This window comes from Nymphaea colorata, chromosome 3 (assembly GCF_008831285.2).
Source record: "Nymphaea colorata isolate Beijing-Zhang1983 chromosome 3, ASM883128v2, whole genome shotgun sequence".
Lineage (NCBI taxonomy): Eukaryota > Viridiplantae > Streptophyta > Magnoliopsida > Nymphaeales > Nymphaeaceae > Nymphaea > Nymphaea colorata.
In genome coordinates, this window is record NC_045140.1 from 15,134,973 (window position 1) to 15,152,193 (window position 17,221).

Below are 17,221 nucleotides of genomic sequence, written 5' to 3' on the forward strand. Positions count from 1 at the left end.
TTAAGCGGAGGTTTGAGCCGTCCGATCAAAACCCTAAAAATGAACATGTTCTTATTTCATTCCCCTCCCCCTGTAACCCCCTCTCTTGCTTTCTCTCTCGCCCGCGCTGTCTGAGGATCAAGTGAAGAGAAAACGAAAGGTCTGTCTGTCAGCCCATCTCTCTCTCTCTCTCTCTCTCTCCCTTGATATGCGGCTTTGCGCCTCTGTATTTCCAGTATAATTGATGTTTGTTGTTGAACCATGAAACTCCTTTTGCCGTTGCTGTGGATTTCGCAGTTTTTTTTTTTCCCAGATGACCATTTCTTTAAGAATAATTTGTGTTGCTTAGATTTCGATGTGCTTGTTGTCAGATGGAAAAAGGTGCATCTATTGGATCTGCAGTAACGTATAAAAATCTGATTATGGCATTTGACAAGGAAGCATTTGAAAAGAAACTGTAGTTCTCATGTCCGATTTGGGAACGTCTGACATGATCCACTATGTGTTTCTTTTTATTTTTTGCACGAGTTTTATTAGATTTATCGATTCCTTCTTCATCTGTTCTACCTTGCTTCCTCCGTGGGATATTATCTTAGGCATAGGTTTATTTAGAAGTGAATGTGTTTGCTTTTGTTGCAATTGAAGTGCATTGGTTGAGCCACAGGGTTCATGTACATGGTGTCCAGAGGTTGTCCATGTCATGTTTGGGATGTTAGTGAAGTTTAACTATTCTGGGGCTTGCATCGGTTTTACGGGTTCAGCTGACGAGAGTACTTCGTATTTCGGATGAGCTTTCCTTTTAGTTGTCTATTGCCAAATGATGATGCTTACATTCGTTAGGAGTCAGGTTTTTGACAAAGAAGGCTTCTTGAGAACATTTTTAGCGTACCCAGATAAAGTGGAAAGTGGGAAAGATCAGAATTTCGTAGTTTTGCTTTTATTGTTTGATTTCTAAAAATGCTTGCTTTTTTCTAGACGTGACCTTATTCATCAGTATGTTGCTGTGGAGTCGTGCCTTTGGCCCGTGAATAGAGTATAAATGACCTAAAACTGCTGTTTCCAAGATAAGCGCCCTTATTTCAATTCCTTTCCTGGAAGGGTTTTGTATGCGTGGCTTTCATGGTTTGCAGGGACAATGTTGGCTGTTCTACTTGAATTTTGCTTATATTCCAAATATGAATATTCAGTCCAATTCAACGGTGTTCAGATGTTGATTTTGGTCCCGAGAAGTTCAGCTGAGTCAAAGACGTTGGTAATAGAAACTAAAGTAAAGGAAGTCAAGGGTTTGTAATTGAGCATGTAGATCAGAGTTACCAGAGTCATGGTTGCAAATACTGAGGTGTTTAACTCTTTGATCATTGCATCTCATATGCAAGACGTGAAGTTTATTGGTTCGTTGGTTGGGACCTCAATATTTTTGTTTCATGCAACCTGCTATTTGTTTTTTTAATATATGTCTGATGAATTACGCTTGTCTCAGACTCTCAAGAATACTCAGGAGAGGTGTTAATATAATAATTTCATTGTTAGGAGGATGTGAACTTTGTATCTGATTTTTTTTCCTCTTTTTTTTTTTGTGGGGGTAGATGGGTGAAGACGAGAAAGGTGCTGCAATCATTCCAGAATCAGTGTTAAAGAAAAGAAAGAGACTTGAAGAATGGAGCTTGGCAAAGAAGCAAGCGATTGACGCAAAGAAGAAAAAGCATGCCGAAAACCGGAAGTTGATTTTTAAAAGGGCTCAAGCATATGCAAAAGAGTACGAGGAGAATGTGAGATGATCATTTCTATTGCTTTTTTCTGCCTTTTTAATTTGGGAATCTATATGTGCAAATGATGACCTGCTTATATTTTTCATTTAATCGATAGGATAAGGAACTCATTAGGCTGAAGAGAGAGGCAAAACTGAAAGGCGGATTTTATGTCAATCCAGAAGCAAAGCTGCTGTTCATCATCCGTATTCGAGGGTGAGGATTGCCTTTTTTTTCTTGCATTGAAATGTAATGGTTATTGTTTTATGATTTTTTCATATTGCAATTTACCTTTCCGGCTTTTCCTAGTGACTATTTAGGTTTAGTGTCTGTAATTTCTATGTACATCTGAGTTTGAGCAAGGTATGGTTATGCACAACCCATTACCTGACACCATATATTGCATGACTCAATTTATGAAGCTTAGACATGTAATTTTTATTATAATACCTTGTGTTCGTTCTGGTTGACCATTTTTAGTCTTGGAGCAAATGGTTGTCTGTTGGTTATAACTTACATTCATGTATACCTAGCCACAGCTCTGAATCTTTTCCTTTTAAACTAATTAATGCCTATTCTTTGATCATCAACTGCTGCCTCTCCAGTGCTATGGAGTTCAGTTACACTTTTCTGGTTCAGTTGGAAAATCAGTCTCTACTCTGTTTCTTTCTTTGCAGGGGACATCATTCTTTAAAAACAAGAATGGCATACATTCTCATTTTGAATTCTTGAATTGATGTGATGTACTCATTTCAAATGTATCTAATTCTAGATTATTGTGTTTTTGCGTTTTCTAGTATCAATGCAATGCATCCCAAGACACGAAAGATCTTGCAGTTATTGCGCTTGAGACAGGTAGAATGTTGGCAATACTACCTCCACTTTTCTGCTTAAATGGATGCTTTTGGTGTCACGTTAACGGTGTATTTTATTGCAGATATTCAATGGTGTTTTCCTGAAGGTAAACAAAGCCACGATGAATATGTTGCACAAAGTTGAGCCTTACGTTACATATGGGTACGGTTTCATTTGTTTTTAGATGATACAAGTGATACAATTATTACATGTTTCATGTTTGATAATATCTCTTGTCTACCAGCTATCCTAATTTGAAGAGCGTAAAAGAGCTTGTATACAAGAGAGGTTTTGGAAAATTGAATAATCAGCGGATCCCGTTGACAGACAATTCCATTGTGGAAGAGGTACCTAGACTACCGACTTGTGTTTGTTTTTTACTGTTGTATTGCCCTCTACTTTTCTTGCTTTTTTTGTTTCACTTCACCTAAAGTGAACTTCTGCTTATGTCAGGCTCTAGGCAAGTATGGCATTATCTGTGTCGAAGATCTGATTCACGAGATAATGACCGTGGGACCTCATTTCAAGGAAGCAAACAACTTTTTGTGGCCATTCAAGCTTTCTGCCCCATCTGGTGGCCTCAAAAAGAAGAGAAACCACTATGTTGAGGGAGGTGATGCTGGAAACCGTGAAGACAAGATCAATGAGCTGATTAGGAGAATGAACTAGATGATCTGAGTCTTCTGGATGGGCAGATGAGCTTTGCAAAGGCTAGTTTTGTAGTTTGATGGTAGATCTCAGTGAGACTCTTTTAGTGCTCATAGATTCTTTCTTGAGCACTTGTCGGTTCGTCATTGTTGTCAAAACTGTTTTAGCACAGCAATTATTTTAATGCAAGTTTTGTCGTCATATTCTATTCTGTGTTTGGGTGTTTGTGACCTTCGTCTAACTCTGTTAAGTTTCATGTCCTTGAGCTGTTTCGGACCAAATGCTTCTCTGAACCTCGATATCACAACACAATTGGCGCCACTTTTGTTGGTTGGATATAGCAAGGCTGATTCTGAGTACATAGGGTACAGGCGTTCAGACAATGTGTGAAATGAAGACCTTATTTGCTGTTGACTTTAAGCGGCCCCCTTCATTTCCGTGAATCGTGCAAAAGGATGTCAAACGAAATGCTTCCCTTCTGGATCAACAAAAATTCTTTTTGCTCATGAAACCAGTCTGTAGTACATGGTATACAAAAAATGGCTATTCCCTTGCCATTCGACCGACGTACTAAATGTGTTTCTATCAGGCGTTATTTCGCAATGGGCGTTTATGTGTTGGATTGAGTTGTCTAAGTGCAATTCGTATGTATTGCAACAATCTTGTCGATACTTCTGGAAGTTCAAAATCCATGAGGCTGTGAAATAAGTTACGAGATTGCTACTTTCCAAGAAATAAGATGTTTTCCAACGAGAATTGAGATTTTTATTTTGTTCCGTGTACCCTAATTTTGTTTTTCAGGGTTGTCCAATTTTCGGGAGGAAGCTTCGCCTAGAAAGGCACCGCAAGAAGAAGAAGTTTCATTTCATATGAAATACGAAAGAGGAGATAACCAGGTGCGTGGTGCAAGTAACAGGGCAAAAGGAAAAGAAAAATCAGTGATCCGATCTCTGTTCAAAACAAACGGCTAGCATTGTGAAAGTATTCGTAGTTAGGTCTACTAGTCCTAAAACATCAACGAATCCGCTACCGATTCGTGCTTACTCCTCTGGAAACCTATATTCTGAGAGGCTCCCTCAGAATCTGACATGATACCGATCAAGCATCTCCTACTGCCTCCACGGGGACTTAGCACGTTGGATTTTTCTTTTCTTTTGTGGGTCTACACTATTAAGTGGTATGTTGACCATGTGAAGATCTTTACTTTTGATAGACATATTGAACCGGGAATGCATCCATTCTCCTCTTAGTGTTTCTTCAGGCATCTAAAAGGGGCGATACATGTCTGTTGCCGGTTTGTGGAATTCACGCATAAAGTCTCATGTGGACATCCACTTATTCAGCAACGCCATATGCGTTTATAATATGATGCGAAGGGAACAGGTCCAACCTGATCATTATACTTTTCCTCAGGTGAACAGGGCAATCGCCGGACATGGAAATTGCTTAACGGTCGGGAAGAAGGTCCACTGTGCTGCAATCAAATTAGGTTTTGGTTCAGATGTCTATGTTTGTAATACACAGGTGGAGATGTATGCAAGGTACGCAGACATGTCCGCAGCACGCAAAGTGTTCGATGATATGGTTCAGAAAGATGTCGTCTCTTGGACGTCCTTGATATCTGGGCATGTTCGGAGAGGAGATTTTAATGATGCATTTCTGTGCTTTGGTCAAATGCAGCTGACAGGTCTGAAGCCCAACCCCGTGGTGTTGTTAGCCATGTTTCAGGCGTGTTATCTCTCCGCAAGCCTGGTGCACGGCCAGAGTTTTCACTGTTACGTGATCAAATCAGGTATGGAAGGTTACCTGTCTCTAGGCAATTCAATTCTGACAATGTATGACAGAACATGTAACGCTGAAGAAGCAGAGAAATTTTTTGACATGATGGATGAGAAGGACGCGATCTCATGGAACATCATGATTTCTGGGTATGCTTTCAAACAGAACAAGGACAAGGCAATCGAAACCTTCATAAGAATGTTGGATGAAGGTGTGCAGCCAAATCCTGAAGCTCTTACCACTGTAATTTCCGCTTGTGCTAAGTTGGGGGATATTATGCGGGGGCAAGAATTTCATTCCTTCGTAGTGAAGAATGCACTACAAGATGTAAAACTGCAAACTGCTCTTCTGGATATGTATTGCAAGTGCGGGTTTGTTGCTTTAGCAACTCGTGTTTTCAAAACAACTCCAGAACGAAATTATGTCACCTGGAGCAGAATGGTGTCCGGATATGTTCAGAACGGATGCCTCAATGAAGCTATTTCACTATTTGGGCAAATGCAGCTTGCAGGGTTCAGAGCTGGGCCTGATACCTTAAGATGCCTGATGTCCGCTTCTACTCATCTGGGTGCTTTGAGTATTTGCAGAGAGATCCACGCGTACCTTTTTAGGAACTGTTTCTTCATCGATGATATAGCCACGATAACATCTCTAATTGATACGTATGGAAAATGTGGAAGCATCATTTACTCAAGGCGTTGCTTTGATCAAGCCAACAAGAAAGATGTGGTTTCGTGGAGTGCCATGATTCAAAATTATGCACTCCATGGATACGCATTAGAAGCTCTGCAGCTTTTTGATGCAATGAAAAAGGAAGGACTTGAACCGAATAATGTTACCTTTATCAGTCTGCTTTCTGCTTGCAGCCATGCAGGCTTGCTTGATGACGGGTGCCAAATTGTTGCTGACATGAGAAAAGATTCAAGAATTACGCCCGGTCTGGATCACTACACTTGCATGGTGGACCTGCTCGGTCGATCGGGTCATCTTGGGCAAGCTTATGAGACCATAAAGGCAATGCCTATCGAACCGGACAGTGGAATTTGGGGGTCATTGCTTGGTGCTTGCAGAATTCATTCCAATCTCAATATTGGTGAGCTCGCATCCAAACATTTGTTTGATTTAGATCCTCAGAATGCAGGTTACCATGTGGTTCTATGCAACATAAATTCCAGTAATATGAGGTGGAAGAAAGCCGAGATCATGAGGAGAGTGTTTAGGAGGGGAACCCAGCAGAAGAAGAAGCCTGGTTGGAGCTGTGTTGAAGGAGGAGAAGGTCTACATGGGTTTACTGTTGGAGATAGAACTCATCCTCTGTCCTTAGAGATTTATGAAACTCTGGGTTGCTTGAGGAAACACATGGAAGAGATTGGCTTGGAAAACTAAGTTTATTGGAATATGTTGATCAAATCAATCAAATGTGCAGTATGTAAGCCGAGGGAGATCCATTTGGCAGGTGATGCATGTATCCTGATGGAGACGAGGTGCATTTTCTTTTTTTCAGAACTTTTATGTTTAAAAAGATCAACATAAATTCTTTAGATGTGTTTGAAAATAAATAACTTTCAAATAAATGCATATGTTAACTTCTGGATCTGCATGCCACAGCTTGCCCACTCATTCGTACGTACGACCTGATTATCTGGATTGTTTTGCAAAACATATTCGCTTTAATTTGACATAAATACTCATAATATTGCGCTTTTTGATCTGAAGGCTCTGTACTCGATTATTGTGGACCCGATTGCACCGGTGCATGAAGCTGGTTGATACAAGTGGCCAAAGCGAATTGAGGTTGGCAGCAGTATCATGTAGAATATGATCAAAAGTAGAAGAGAACTTTCTTTTTCCTAACAAAAGTTGATAGAAAATTAAATGAGCAAGTGGTGTTGCCTTCTTTCTTACTCAATTGTTGCTGCCTGCACTTTAATAGTCTGATTAGGACCATTTGTATCAGGCAAGTTCTACTTTCCTTTTGTCCTCCAGTTGCCATTGAACTGAATTACACAACTAAATTGTTTTAGGGGGTGCCAAATTGTCAATCTTCCTCCCTCTCTCTCTTGTTTCTGTTTAGTAAGGAACTTTCGGAGAATAGGTTTTGCCTAATTTGCATGCATCTCAACGACCAGCCTCTTACATGGTAAGCAACAAGGGAGTGCCATGAGGCCATGGAAGATACGGACTAGGAACACCACTAGTTTGGATGGTATAAATTGCGGGGCCTTTGCAGTTTTACATATTCCACATAATTTGACTTTCCATCTGTTTTTAGCTGACCCAAATCCGATCTATTTGCAGAATACTCTCCTGTTATCAACCTACTCTTGCATCTTGTCATGCATATCCCCAACCAAAAATGATTAAAGGCTTGGCACTTGTTAAAGTGTTTCTAAACATGGTTAAGTGTCACAATTGTGTTGGTTATTTCCTTTGCTCTGAGAATTCTAAAGAATCATAGAATCCACAGCTCAATTTGGTCGTTAGTCGTAAGTTTCGACACCATTGTCATTTTCACAGTCTACTTGAAGTGGCTAACTATTAGAATATTTATTTTATCAACTTCATGCTTGAAACAGTTTTTAGCCTATATATTCCTCATTGGATTCTTCACCTGCTATACATTCAGAAGGTGACCAAAAAGAGTAATAAAATTGTGGATGCATGTATCTGAGACGTTGGTTAAATAAACCACGGACCCATAACAGCAAACCTTCAATGTCATAGAGCTAGATGTGAAACTGCAGGTCCATTCATGGCCGCTTTGATCGAGAAAATGGCAGAGGCTGACCACAAATAGATGGTCCATTACATCGTGTACTTCGTACAGTAACCACATATATCAGCCTGCCAGCAGGCTCCTTCATTATTAATAAGTTTTTCACTACGTTTGGTTCTTTGGGCCCCATTGTGGCAGATGCTTGACCGCCTTTTACCTGCGCCTAGTGGCCATGTGCAGGAATCATTGGTCACAGAAATTTTTTTCCTATAGAGTCTGTGGGTCTTTTGGCAGTTTTCCTGTTTATAAGTTGCATAAGAGAAGGTACAAAATATCGAGCACTTTCTGGAGGCGTAACCATAATCGTTTTCCATAACAAAGCAGGTAAAAGTGAATTACCAAGCGTTTTTCAGAATTCTTTTCCTTCGACATTTGAGAAATGACCTCTATCCACCCAAGAAATTGAGTTTTCCTTGATCCTTTTCTTGCCAACATAACGGAATTTGACAATCCAGGAAGCCCAAGAAATCTTGATGGCATTTCATCAAAAGCCAGGAGTGTTTCTGGTCTTCCTTGTTCATGTCCCTCCTCTCTCTCTCTCTCTCTCTTCTTCTTTTTCTTTTCTTTTGGAAGAAAACTGGGAAGAGATACAACTCCGCTAAACTCTTGGAACGTGAAGCTCTAAGACATCGCACATGCTGATGGACGAAGACGACAACATCATGAGAGTCCCTTATCAGCATTCATAGATGGAGAAAAGTTGGTGCATCCATTTAAGATTTGGGTGGTGCAGACTTAAGTATGCTCCGGCGCCAGAGGGAGGGAATTTAATTTCTTGATTTCACATTCAATTAACTGGTCGATTTTAGTGACCACACGGTTGGTTGTCCACATGGGTAGCTTAAGGAATCAAGTCAACAAACGAATGGCGAAAACCAGTTCCCTCACTTTTACGGCACCAGTGAAATCGGCACAGGGCATTGCTTCTCCGCGACTTGTTCCATGTGCATAAAGGACAGAATCTTGTGGCCACTGTGAAATTCCATCCTTCTCTTTCTCAGATGAATCGGCACATAGCTTTTTGTGATGGATGGATAAAGTGAAATGTGCTTAACTGAACAATGCAGGGAAAGTTTACAGCGAGGGAACAATGCAGGGAAAGTTTGATCCTCAAAATCGAGTTGTTTCAAATAACTCGGGAAGCGGTATGCAAGCAGAAATCACTAAGCAACTAGTTCAAAATTTTAGATGCCCCAGACATAATAAAATGGCATACAAATGGAAATGTGAAATCATTTAAAATTACCAATCCTTTGACAACAGAAGGCAAAACGTTTAAGAACTGAGTACCAAAATTATGATGGAAGACGTTGAAGGTCGATTTAATCTATAATAATACGGGAAGCAAGTCGTCTATCAAAGTGAGAAATCGGGCTCATGTTTAGAACTCGACAACTGGCTGAAGCTTTTAGGAACTGGATTCTCATTTCTCTGCTGATTCACAGTTCAGTAACAGAAGAGCTGCACTTTCTTTTAAAAAGTTGTCATAAACAATTCAGTAATGGTTGGTCATCTTTGGCAAGTAGCTTAAAAAAAGAAAAAGAAGTAAATAAAAGATGCCTCTCAGACTTATTTTTTGGACCCCGCTTTGCAAAACTGAAACCCTGTTTTCCCGTGTGCAGAAAAAAGTCAAAATCCACAAGGCAGCGCCAACACTGGGTGCTGCTGTTACTGTCACCAGTCTAAACCACTGCTCAAAGCATTTCCACTGTAGCACAAACTGACGATCGTCATCCTTCTTTGTAAAAGAAAAAAGAAAAAGTAAACAGAGAGAAAGGAGGACCCTTCCATTACCAATTCTGATGAGGGCAGGACTGAGGAAAAATAACGAAGAAAGAAGAAGAAAAGAAAAAGGCAGCAACATAAACCGGCCACGTACCCATCTTTCCAGACTTGTTCTTGCATAACCGGAATACCCTTTTCCAATCACTTCACAGTAATTCATCAAACTGTAAAGAGTTCCACATTGGATGGGGGAAGGTTAAAAAGGAAAAAAGAAAAATATATGCTAAACGATTTTGGTTATGCAGAATTTCTCTCTGTCTCTCTCTCAGTTGGCAGTTTGCAGGTGTTCAGTCTTCAGAGACGGAAGGGTGGGTCTACCGCGGGGTTACCCCAAAACTCAAACCTCCTTCCTTGATTCAAATGATTAACTCTATCAGTCTTTCACAATACAGCACGGAATCAAAGTCGAGCACAAATTGGCGTGCCATGAAAGACAAAAGGTGTACGGCGGTAGAAAGGTTTAAAACGAAAGGAGGTTCCCTGTTTGCCCTGGGGAAATCTGCGTTAGCAAATACTGAGTGCCGAACCGTCATCTGAACGGAAAAGAAATGCTCTGAGAACACCTCCTTCCATCTCGCTAAGCAACACCTAATGTATGGTGCGACTAGGAACCGCAGAAGATGCCAATGAGTTATTTCATGTGGATAATCATTCTATTAACGAAAGACGAAGATGAAGTCAGGGCAACAGAACCCAAGAAAAACAAAAGCATGAGACAAGTAATCCCCAACACCGACACCGCTCTCCCTCTCTCTATCTCTGTCTCAACCAATATTCTCTCCCTAAATCCTCCCATTCCTTATTTACAGAGACGACGGAAGCTGAAGATTGGTGCCGAGCGTAGAGCCCCAACAGTTTGTAGAGGAAAGTCAGAAAACAGACCCTTTCTCCTCACTCAACTTGCACCGTTAGGCCTCACTTCGTCCGCCACCGATCCGTCCTTATCCACATGCTTCACTTTGCTGAGGCTCCTTCCCCCGCCCTTGGCGTGGTGGTGCTTCCCGGCAGAAGCGGCCGCGGCGGTCGTCATGGCGCTTTCCGTGATACCAATGGGCACGGCGGAGCCCATTTCCATGTGGGCGATTCTGACCGCCCCGATGAGCCTCTCCGGAAGCTCCTCCTCCGCCTGCGCCTCCACCAAGAATCCCATGTCAATCGTAACGGTCGTCACGTATCCTAGCGCGAGGTGCAGGATAGCGTTCGCCAGCGCCGACGAGCCGATGTCGACGTCGATCTCCAGGTAGTTCGGCCCCCTCACGTACCGGATCTGGAGCGCCCGACCTAGCAGGCACGCCGCATAGTTGCCCACGGCCGCCCGGACAATCCACGGTCCCCGGACGATGCGGTTTACGATCTTGAACCGGGCGTTCCGAAACTCGTCGTCCCCGTTGACGAACCGGAAGAGGAGCGAACCCGGAGAGAGAGGCTCCTCGGAACCGAAGTAGAACACGGCACTATGGTGATCGCGGCCGGGGACCTGCAGATTGACGGCGAGAAGGAAGGCCTTGAGCGACTCTCCACGAGATTGTGCGCGGCGGAGCGCGCCGGCGACGAGGTTGTCCGGGCGGCCGAGGACGTCGTCGAGGCGACCGGTGGAACGGAGCCAGTCGACGCCGAGAGGGGAGAGGAGGTAAGCCGGGTTGGCGGGGCTCTTCTGGCGCCGGGGAAAGTAGTTGGGGCCCCGGACATTGAACACGTCGCCCGGAGGGGACGCCCACCCATTAGTACCTGTGTTGAGGTCGACAGTCTTGAGGGAGCCGCCTGACCGCGCTTCCTCCATCCAAGCGGGCTCTACCTCCACCCCTCCTCCTCTGACACCTTCGCTACCGCCACTCCCGGAGCCCACAGGCGCCTCCTTCCCTTTCTTCGTCGGACACATCTGGGCGGACGTTGATGCTGCCGCTGCTCCTGCTCGACTGTCGTTGGCGGCGGTAGTGTGAGGAGTGGCCGTGGTTATCCTGCTTCCTTCCCCTCGGAATGGAAGGTCTACGGGAAGGAGCGAAAAAGCCAGAAGGTCGACGTCGGTGAGCTGTCAATTTTATACTGCCTCCGAAGGGAATTACCAAAGGCTTTGACACGCGAGGTTTCCAAGCCCGTCGGGTCCGGATCGTGATCCAATTTGAATTGCAAGAATCAGATTCAGTCTCGTGTCGCGATGCCATTTATTAAATGATGTGCGTGAATGTGTAGTCCTAAACAATTTGAAGAACTGAAGGTTATGTAGTTGTTATTGTGAAACCTTACAAATAAAAATTAAACTTTGGGAAAATTTAGTTAAAAGTTGATTATGATATTTGGATGACATGAATAGAACTTGGCTTCCGTTTTATTTGAGAGAAGGAAAGGAAGGTCTATTTAGGTCCTTTATAAAAATTTGGTTTTACCAAAGCAAAAGAACCTAGTTTTAATGTCATCCAAATGCATTTAGAATGGGCATCCAAAACTAGCGTTTTAGTTTGCCTCCAAAACCTGGTTTTGGGCTGTCATCCATACGCCTCCTCCCAAAAAAACAAATAAATAAATGAATAAAAAAAAAAGAGAAGCATTGAATTATTTTAATAAATGAATGCATATTAGCTAAGTGCTAAATTTGGACGTCGTCACCCAAGAAGCCGAATCACAAATTTAATTTGCCATGACAAAGTATTGATGAGGGCGGCGACACAAGAAATTGGGCGTGCATTCGAATGCGTAAAGATGTCTGCATTAAAGGCTGATTCATGTGGAAAGGATGAAGGAATTCTAAGATTGAGTATTTGGATCTAACGTCAGGCCCACCACACCGGCGAGCGTGGGGCAGGTTCACCTAACCCCAGCTCAGCTGGAGGGTGCGTGGCAGTGGGTTCGACTTCCGGCCACGCTCCATCTCCGAAGTTCCAACCAGGAGCTTGGTTTGGTTGTATGCTCCTTGCTTGTTCAAATTTATGACATCCTTTCAGAGAAGTGCGTGCGTTGTATTAGACACGACGACCATCTCTATATTTCAGGGTAGGTGACAGATGAGCTTTCTTGTCCGTCTGGTGATTCAAGTCAGAGTTTGCACAGCTCAGGTGACTATAGATAACAAATCAAAATATCCATGGTCGTCGATCCGTTTACTCGATTGAGACCAAATGTCGATGGTCCGATCCTTTGACTTCCATGCCCACAAGGTCAAGATCCGCAGTCGACAAGTAGACATTCATGCACACGAGACAAATCATATTTATTAATGTGCGGATCTCATTTTTATTTAAGATTTTAACCCTTCCTATACATATATATATATAAGGAAGGATACAGAAAGGGTCAATGACGCCTTAGATGACGGCTAAATCTAAGGGGGGAGCAGAGAGAGAGAGAGATGTTTTGAGACGATTTGATCGGTTAGTTTTGATTTGGATCGAAAATACGAGATTCTTACGATCTGATAACGAAAAAACTTGATGCTTCACAGATGGTTAAGAGTAATTGGAAAGGGTCTGCTCGTTTTAGCACGAAGAATCTTATACTTCAGAATAGATAAGAAACTTCACAAGCATAAGCACACACTCATTGGATGTCAATGGATACTTTTTATTTCTTACTTGGATTTAACTTCTTATTTACATCCAATCTAAATTTGGCTTTTTTTCTTAATATATACATCTAAATCTGACTTTTAAGTTTTAAATACACAACTGAATCTTAAGATCTGATTTCAGGATGTATGGATATTGGGAAGATGTATAGATATTTATTTGAAATTAAATTTGAATCCAATCAGATGTTTATCTTAAACTGAAACGAAAACTGATTGGAGGTCATTTCTCAAATCCAAATTCGATCCCGTTTCTTAATCAGATATTAATCTTTTCTATTTTTAACTTTTCAAAAGCAATTTGGTTGGATATCCAATCATCTGACCCATTGACATCTCTCACTTTCATTCCTGCAAAAGATTTGTTCCAATGTTAACGACATCGATTCTTAACCGGATTCTTTTTTTTTATGGTTTTCCTGAACCGGATTCTCCATATGTTGTCGTTCTTGTTAAAATTTAACCTACCCATTTTACGTCACGAAGAAAGATGTTCCGTCTTATTCGCCCTTTAGGTCAAGACTTGCGAATGGAGCAGGTGAATTTTCGTTACAAGAAATACAGGACGACGAAATTTCGTCCATCGATCGAACCTCCATCCCTTCCCTGGGAAAAAGAAGAAGGAAAAGCTTGCAGCTCCCGATAGCTACCTTCCTTTTCTGACTTGCTGACCTTGGTATCCCTTTTTTCCAAGAAAAAACAACATATAAAAGAGAGTTAACTTGTGGGGATCAGCAGTTGGGGTGGGTTTTGGGCAAAAATATCAGTAAAAGAGTATATACTTTCTTCTTTTCCAAAAAAAAAAAAAAAAAAATCAAAGGCAACATGGTCTGTCGCAGGATCCAATTATTGGTATATTGTAGACCACAAAAAGCAGGAATAGAGAATAAAAAAAAGGCCAGGTTTGAACTGTGAACCATAGGTTTGGTGCAAAACTAAACAGAGGGCGAATGAACCAAAGTTTCAGGTGTGGTGTGCAACACCTTCGCCCGGGAAGGGGGAGGTGAAGGTCAGCTAAAATTTTCATTGGCTCCGTCCCTTTCCATCTCAAAGGGATTAACATTAAATGTAATTGCATGAGATGAGATAAGACTGAGCAATTTGCCATAAAAAATGACATCAGCCATGAGAATCATCACCTTTTGATGATGTTATGCCCTACCATCTTTGTTGTTTTCCTGCGCTTATTTTGATACGATTCTGTGCTGTGCGAAATGAAAGAGAAGCTTGTAATCTTAAGTGGCAGGTGACTTTTCTGTCATGTGGTTAGTACTATTGGGTTATTTATACAATGCAAATAGCAACATGAGAAAGACTGCAAACTGAATAATTCGCAATCATATAATGAATAATATGCAAAAGATTATTACTGCTTGGAAGAGTATTTTTGTTTACCTTTTCTTTTATAGGCAAGTTTATAGACTGGAACATCTCTAGCTACTCGATCATGTCGACGGACACGAGCCTTTGTTTTTTTCTTTTCTGAGTAAAAAATAACTTTTTAGTGAATACGTAAGGCCAGACAAAAAGGACATGCATAGGAGGAGAAGCTGTAGTGTACACGTAAAGGCAGTGGGTACCAAAATCAAAGAGCCACTGTTTGGTAACAGAACATCATATGTTTGAAACACGTCTCAAGAACACTGTATTGTCATTGCAGAAAATGGAATATAATATGCAGTTAAACGCTTCACAGGATTTCATTATATTTAAGGTGTGTGTTGGATCCAAGGCTGACTTAAAATCCTTTTTACGCGTGACCCATAACGTAAACAAACGCCAGTTAAGAGAAAAAAGAGGGTTTAAGATCCTCTATTTATGGCCAGAACTTCAAATTTGTGGTCGGATTGGAAGATTTGAGATTTCCAATGAAATTAAATCTCCTCCGATCTCAGATTCGAGGCTACCAAACTCCCCTTTACTGAAACAACAACCTGTGTTCTGTAAACACAACGTTTTTCTTTTTTTCATGAAACATTCTGTAAAAGTTTGTTGGCCACGACCATCTCTAGTAAAAGCAGATTTGCTTGTTTGGGCAAAATTTAAAACTAAAAACTTGAGGTTAGAGAAAGCAAGAGTTTGATACAGAAGTTGTATATTATTTTTGCAAAATGCGAAAGAGTTTAAAACTATAAGTAATTTAATCTGTCTATTATAAACAAAAAAGGGTTTTTCTTTGCCCTGCACTATTCTGTTCTGTGCTGCCACAACGACTATTTTCTTTGGATGCTGGTGAATGGGTCAACTTGCTTCCAACTAAATCCGTTTTCACTTGCTTATTTGCAATTTAGAATGCCTATAACTAAACTGAATTCATTTATTATATATTGTCGAATGCATGCAGCCTAGATGGCACTAGATCTGGATTCCGGTCTGAAACATCCAATCTGGACCCAAGGATGACCTGAACTTGATCCAGCGATGTGAACTCAGGTTAAAATCATACATGCAGGTAATGGATCCAATAAGAGATGGTGAAATCGTCTTCAGGACCATTGGCCGTGATCTATGACCCATTTTATAGAAGTTTATTAGTGTCTACTTTTTATAAAGCTTTCTATTATTCTTGAATGATTCAAAAAACTTTTACTTCTATTCTTGAAAAAAAAAAATTTTGTGTTTCAAAGACCTGTATTTAAATATATTTACCAGGCAAAGAGAGAGAGAGGCAGAGGGGGGGTTCAAATCCTTGATCCTCCTCTGTGGTAACTATACCAGTTATCGACAACTCAGCCCTCTCTCCTACCGACAAGTCCCATTTTACGTTCTTATAAATAGCACATGGTTGTACGAGTTGAATCGGATGATACATTTTTTACATGTTTAAGATTTGTATTAAGATTGGTTGCGGATTTCAGCACCAAAATAAATCCGACAATACAATGTGATCTAAATCTGAAAATCTGCCCTGACTAATCTCAGTCCGACCTAAATGCATTGCAGAAGCCAGAACTGATGATTGAAAAAAAGGTCAACTCCGGTTGCAACTCACACCTGACTTCATTAGGCGGAGGAAATTGGTTTTCATTTATCAACCTGCACCCTGGTTCTGTAAATCATGCTATCGGCCAGAGAACCAGTACTCCTGGTGATCAAATGGGGTTCAAGGAAGCCACATGAGGCACTATAATTGCAGGTTAATCAACTTGAGGATCCAAGATTCAATTAGCACTAAGAACTTTTTGTGCCTAAAAGCTACAAGCTGACGGTATCTCGCACTCGACACAAAATAGTGTGGATCCAGAGCAGCTAAATGCACTGGAGGCAAGCTCAGAATCTGTGAGTGCAACTAAAGGAGCGTTTGAACAAAGGAACAGTTTGTGAGTGTCCAAAATGAATCTGCTGCAGAAAATTGTGGCACATTCATAGCATTCCGCAAATCTGCCTCAATTTTTGGGTCAAATTTATTGGCTAGTCGCAAACTGTTACTTTGTCTAAACGGCCCTTAAAAGTGACAAAACACTCATACTTGACCAAACCCTACTTCAGCCTTAAAATGCATCCATGTACAGTTCTTAGTGCAATGAGATCCAAATTGATACTCTAATAAAGTTTGCAATTTGTCTATAGAAGAGATGATGGTCCATTGCCTACGACTTGGTTTTGAAAGTCTTTGACAGAACCCGGTCTTGGGTGGACCAAGAAAGAACTGCGTTCCCTAGTTTTGTTTTGAGTTTCAGACTTGGGAGGACCAGGGACACCATTTCCACAATTCAAGTTCCTCAAAGGCCATGATCAATGATGGAGATAGACCACTGTCAGCACGGGTCCACACGATGTTCAACCATCAATCCATTCGCATTCCTCTAGCACATGATGCAAGTCACATTTTATACCCCACACTGCATTATATTGAATGAATCAACTTGACAAGAGTATATCGGATGCATGGAAGTATTTCAGATTAAGCGACGGGTTTTGCTTGATTTGATCATCTTCACATACCCAAGTTCAGTTGATCACTTTAATTTCCTTTCCGTCACTCACTCCCTCTCCCTTGCGGGGCAGGCTCTTAGCCTCTCTCGGACGCCATGATATTTGCCTATCTCCTCCTTGCCGGCCACCTTAACACCTTCGCCTACATCTGATCTA

General features: G+C 41.5%; 3 protein-coding genes across 6 annotated transcripts; 2 read left to right on the plus strand and 1 right to left on the minus strand.

Moving 5' to 3' along the window:
• Positions 1 to 3,436, plus strand: LOC116251147 (60S ribosomal protein L7-2-like). The gene is made up of 7 exons (XM_031625238.2): positions 1 to 139; positions 1,566 to 1,748; positions 1,846 to 1,943; positions 2,525 to 2,582; positions 2,665 to 2,744; positions 2,827 to 2,929; positions 3,036 to 3,436. The coding sequence occupies exons 2-7, from the start codon at positions 1,566 to 1,568 to the stop codon at positions 3,249 to 3,251; spliced, it is 738 nt and encodes a 245-aa protein (XP_031481098.1). The 5' UTR covers positions 1 to 139; the 3' UTR covers positions 3,252 to 3,436.
• A 132-nt stretch (positions 3,437 to 3,568) lies between these two features.
• LOC116251146 (pentatricopeptide repeat-containing protein At1g11290, chloroplastic-like) lies at positions 3,569 to 7,032 on the plus strand. Of its 4 annotated transcripts, XM_050076934.1 has the most exons (4): positions 3,569 to 3,938; positions 4,032 to 4,126; positions 4,644 to 6,493; positions 6,726 to 7,032. In XM_050076934.1, exons 2-3 carry the CDS (start codon positions 4,100 to 4,102, stop codon positions 6,393 to 6,395), a joined length of 1,779 nt encoding a protein of 592 aa, XP_049932891.1. In that variant the 5' UTR covers positions 3,569 to 3,938; positions 4,032 to 4,099; the 3' UTR covers positions 6,396 to 6,493; positions 6,726 to 7,032. The 4 variants fall into 4 exon arrangements, with proteins under 4 accessions (XP_049932891.1, XP_049932890.1, XP_031481097.1 ...); XM_050076933.1 differs by having other exon boundaries at positions 3,569 to 4,126; XM_031625237.2 differs by lacking the exons at positions 3,569 to 3,938; positions 4,032 to 4,126 and adding an exon at positions 4,135 to 4,407.
• Positions 7,033 to 10,201: 3,169 nt separating this feature from the next.
• LOC116249596 (protein ENHANCED DISEASE RESISTANCE 2-like) lies at positions 10,202 to 11,609 on the minus strand. Its single transcript, XM_031622735.2, has one exon. The coding sequence runs from the start codon at positions 11,447 to 11,449 to the stop codon at positions 10,466 to 10,468; it is 984 nt and encodes a 327-aa protein (XP_031478595.1). The 5' UTR covers positions 11,450 to 11,609; the 3' UTR covers positions 10,202 to 10,465.
• Between the last annotated feature and the right edge of the window lie 5,612 nt (positions 11,610 to 17,221).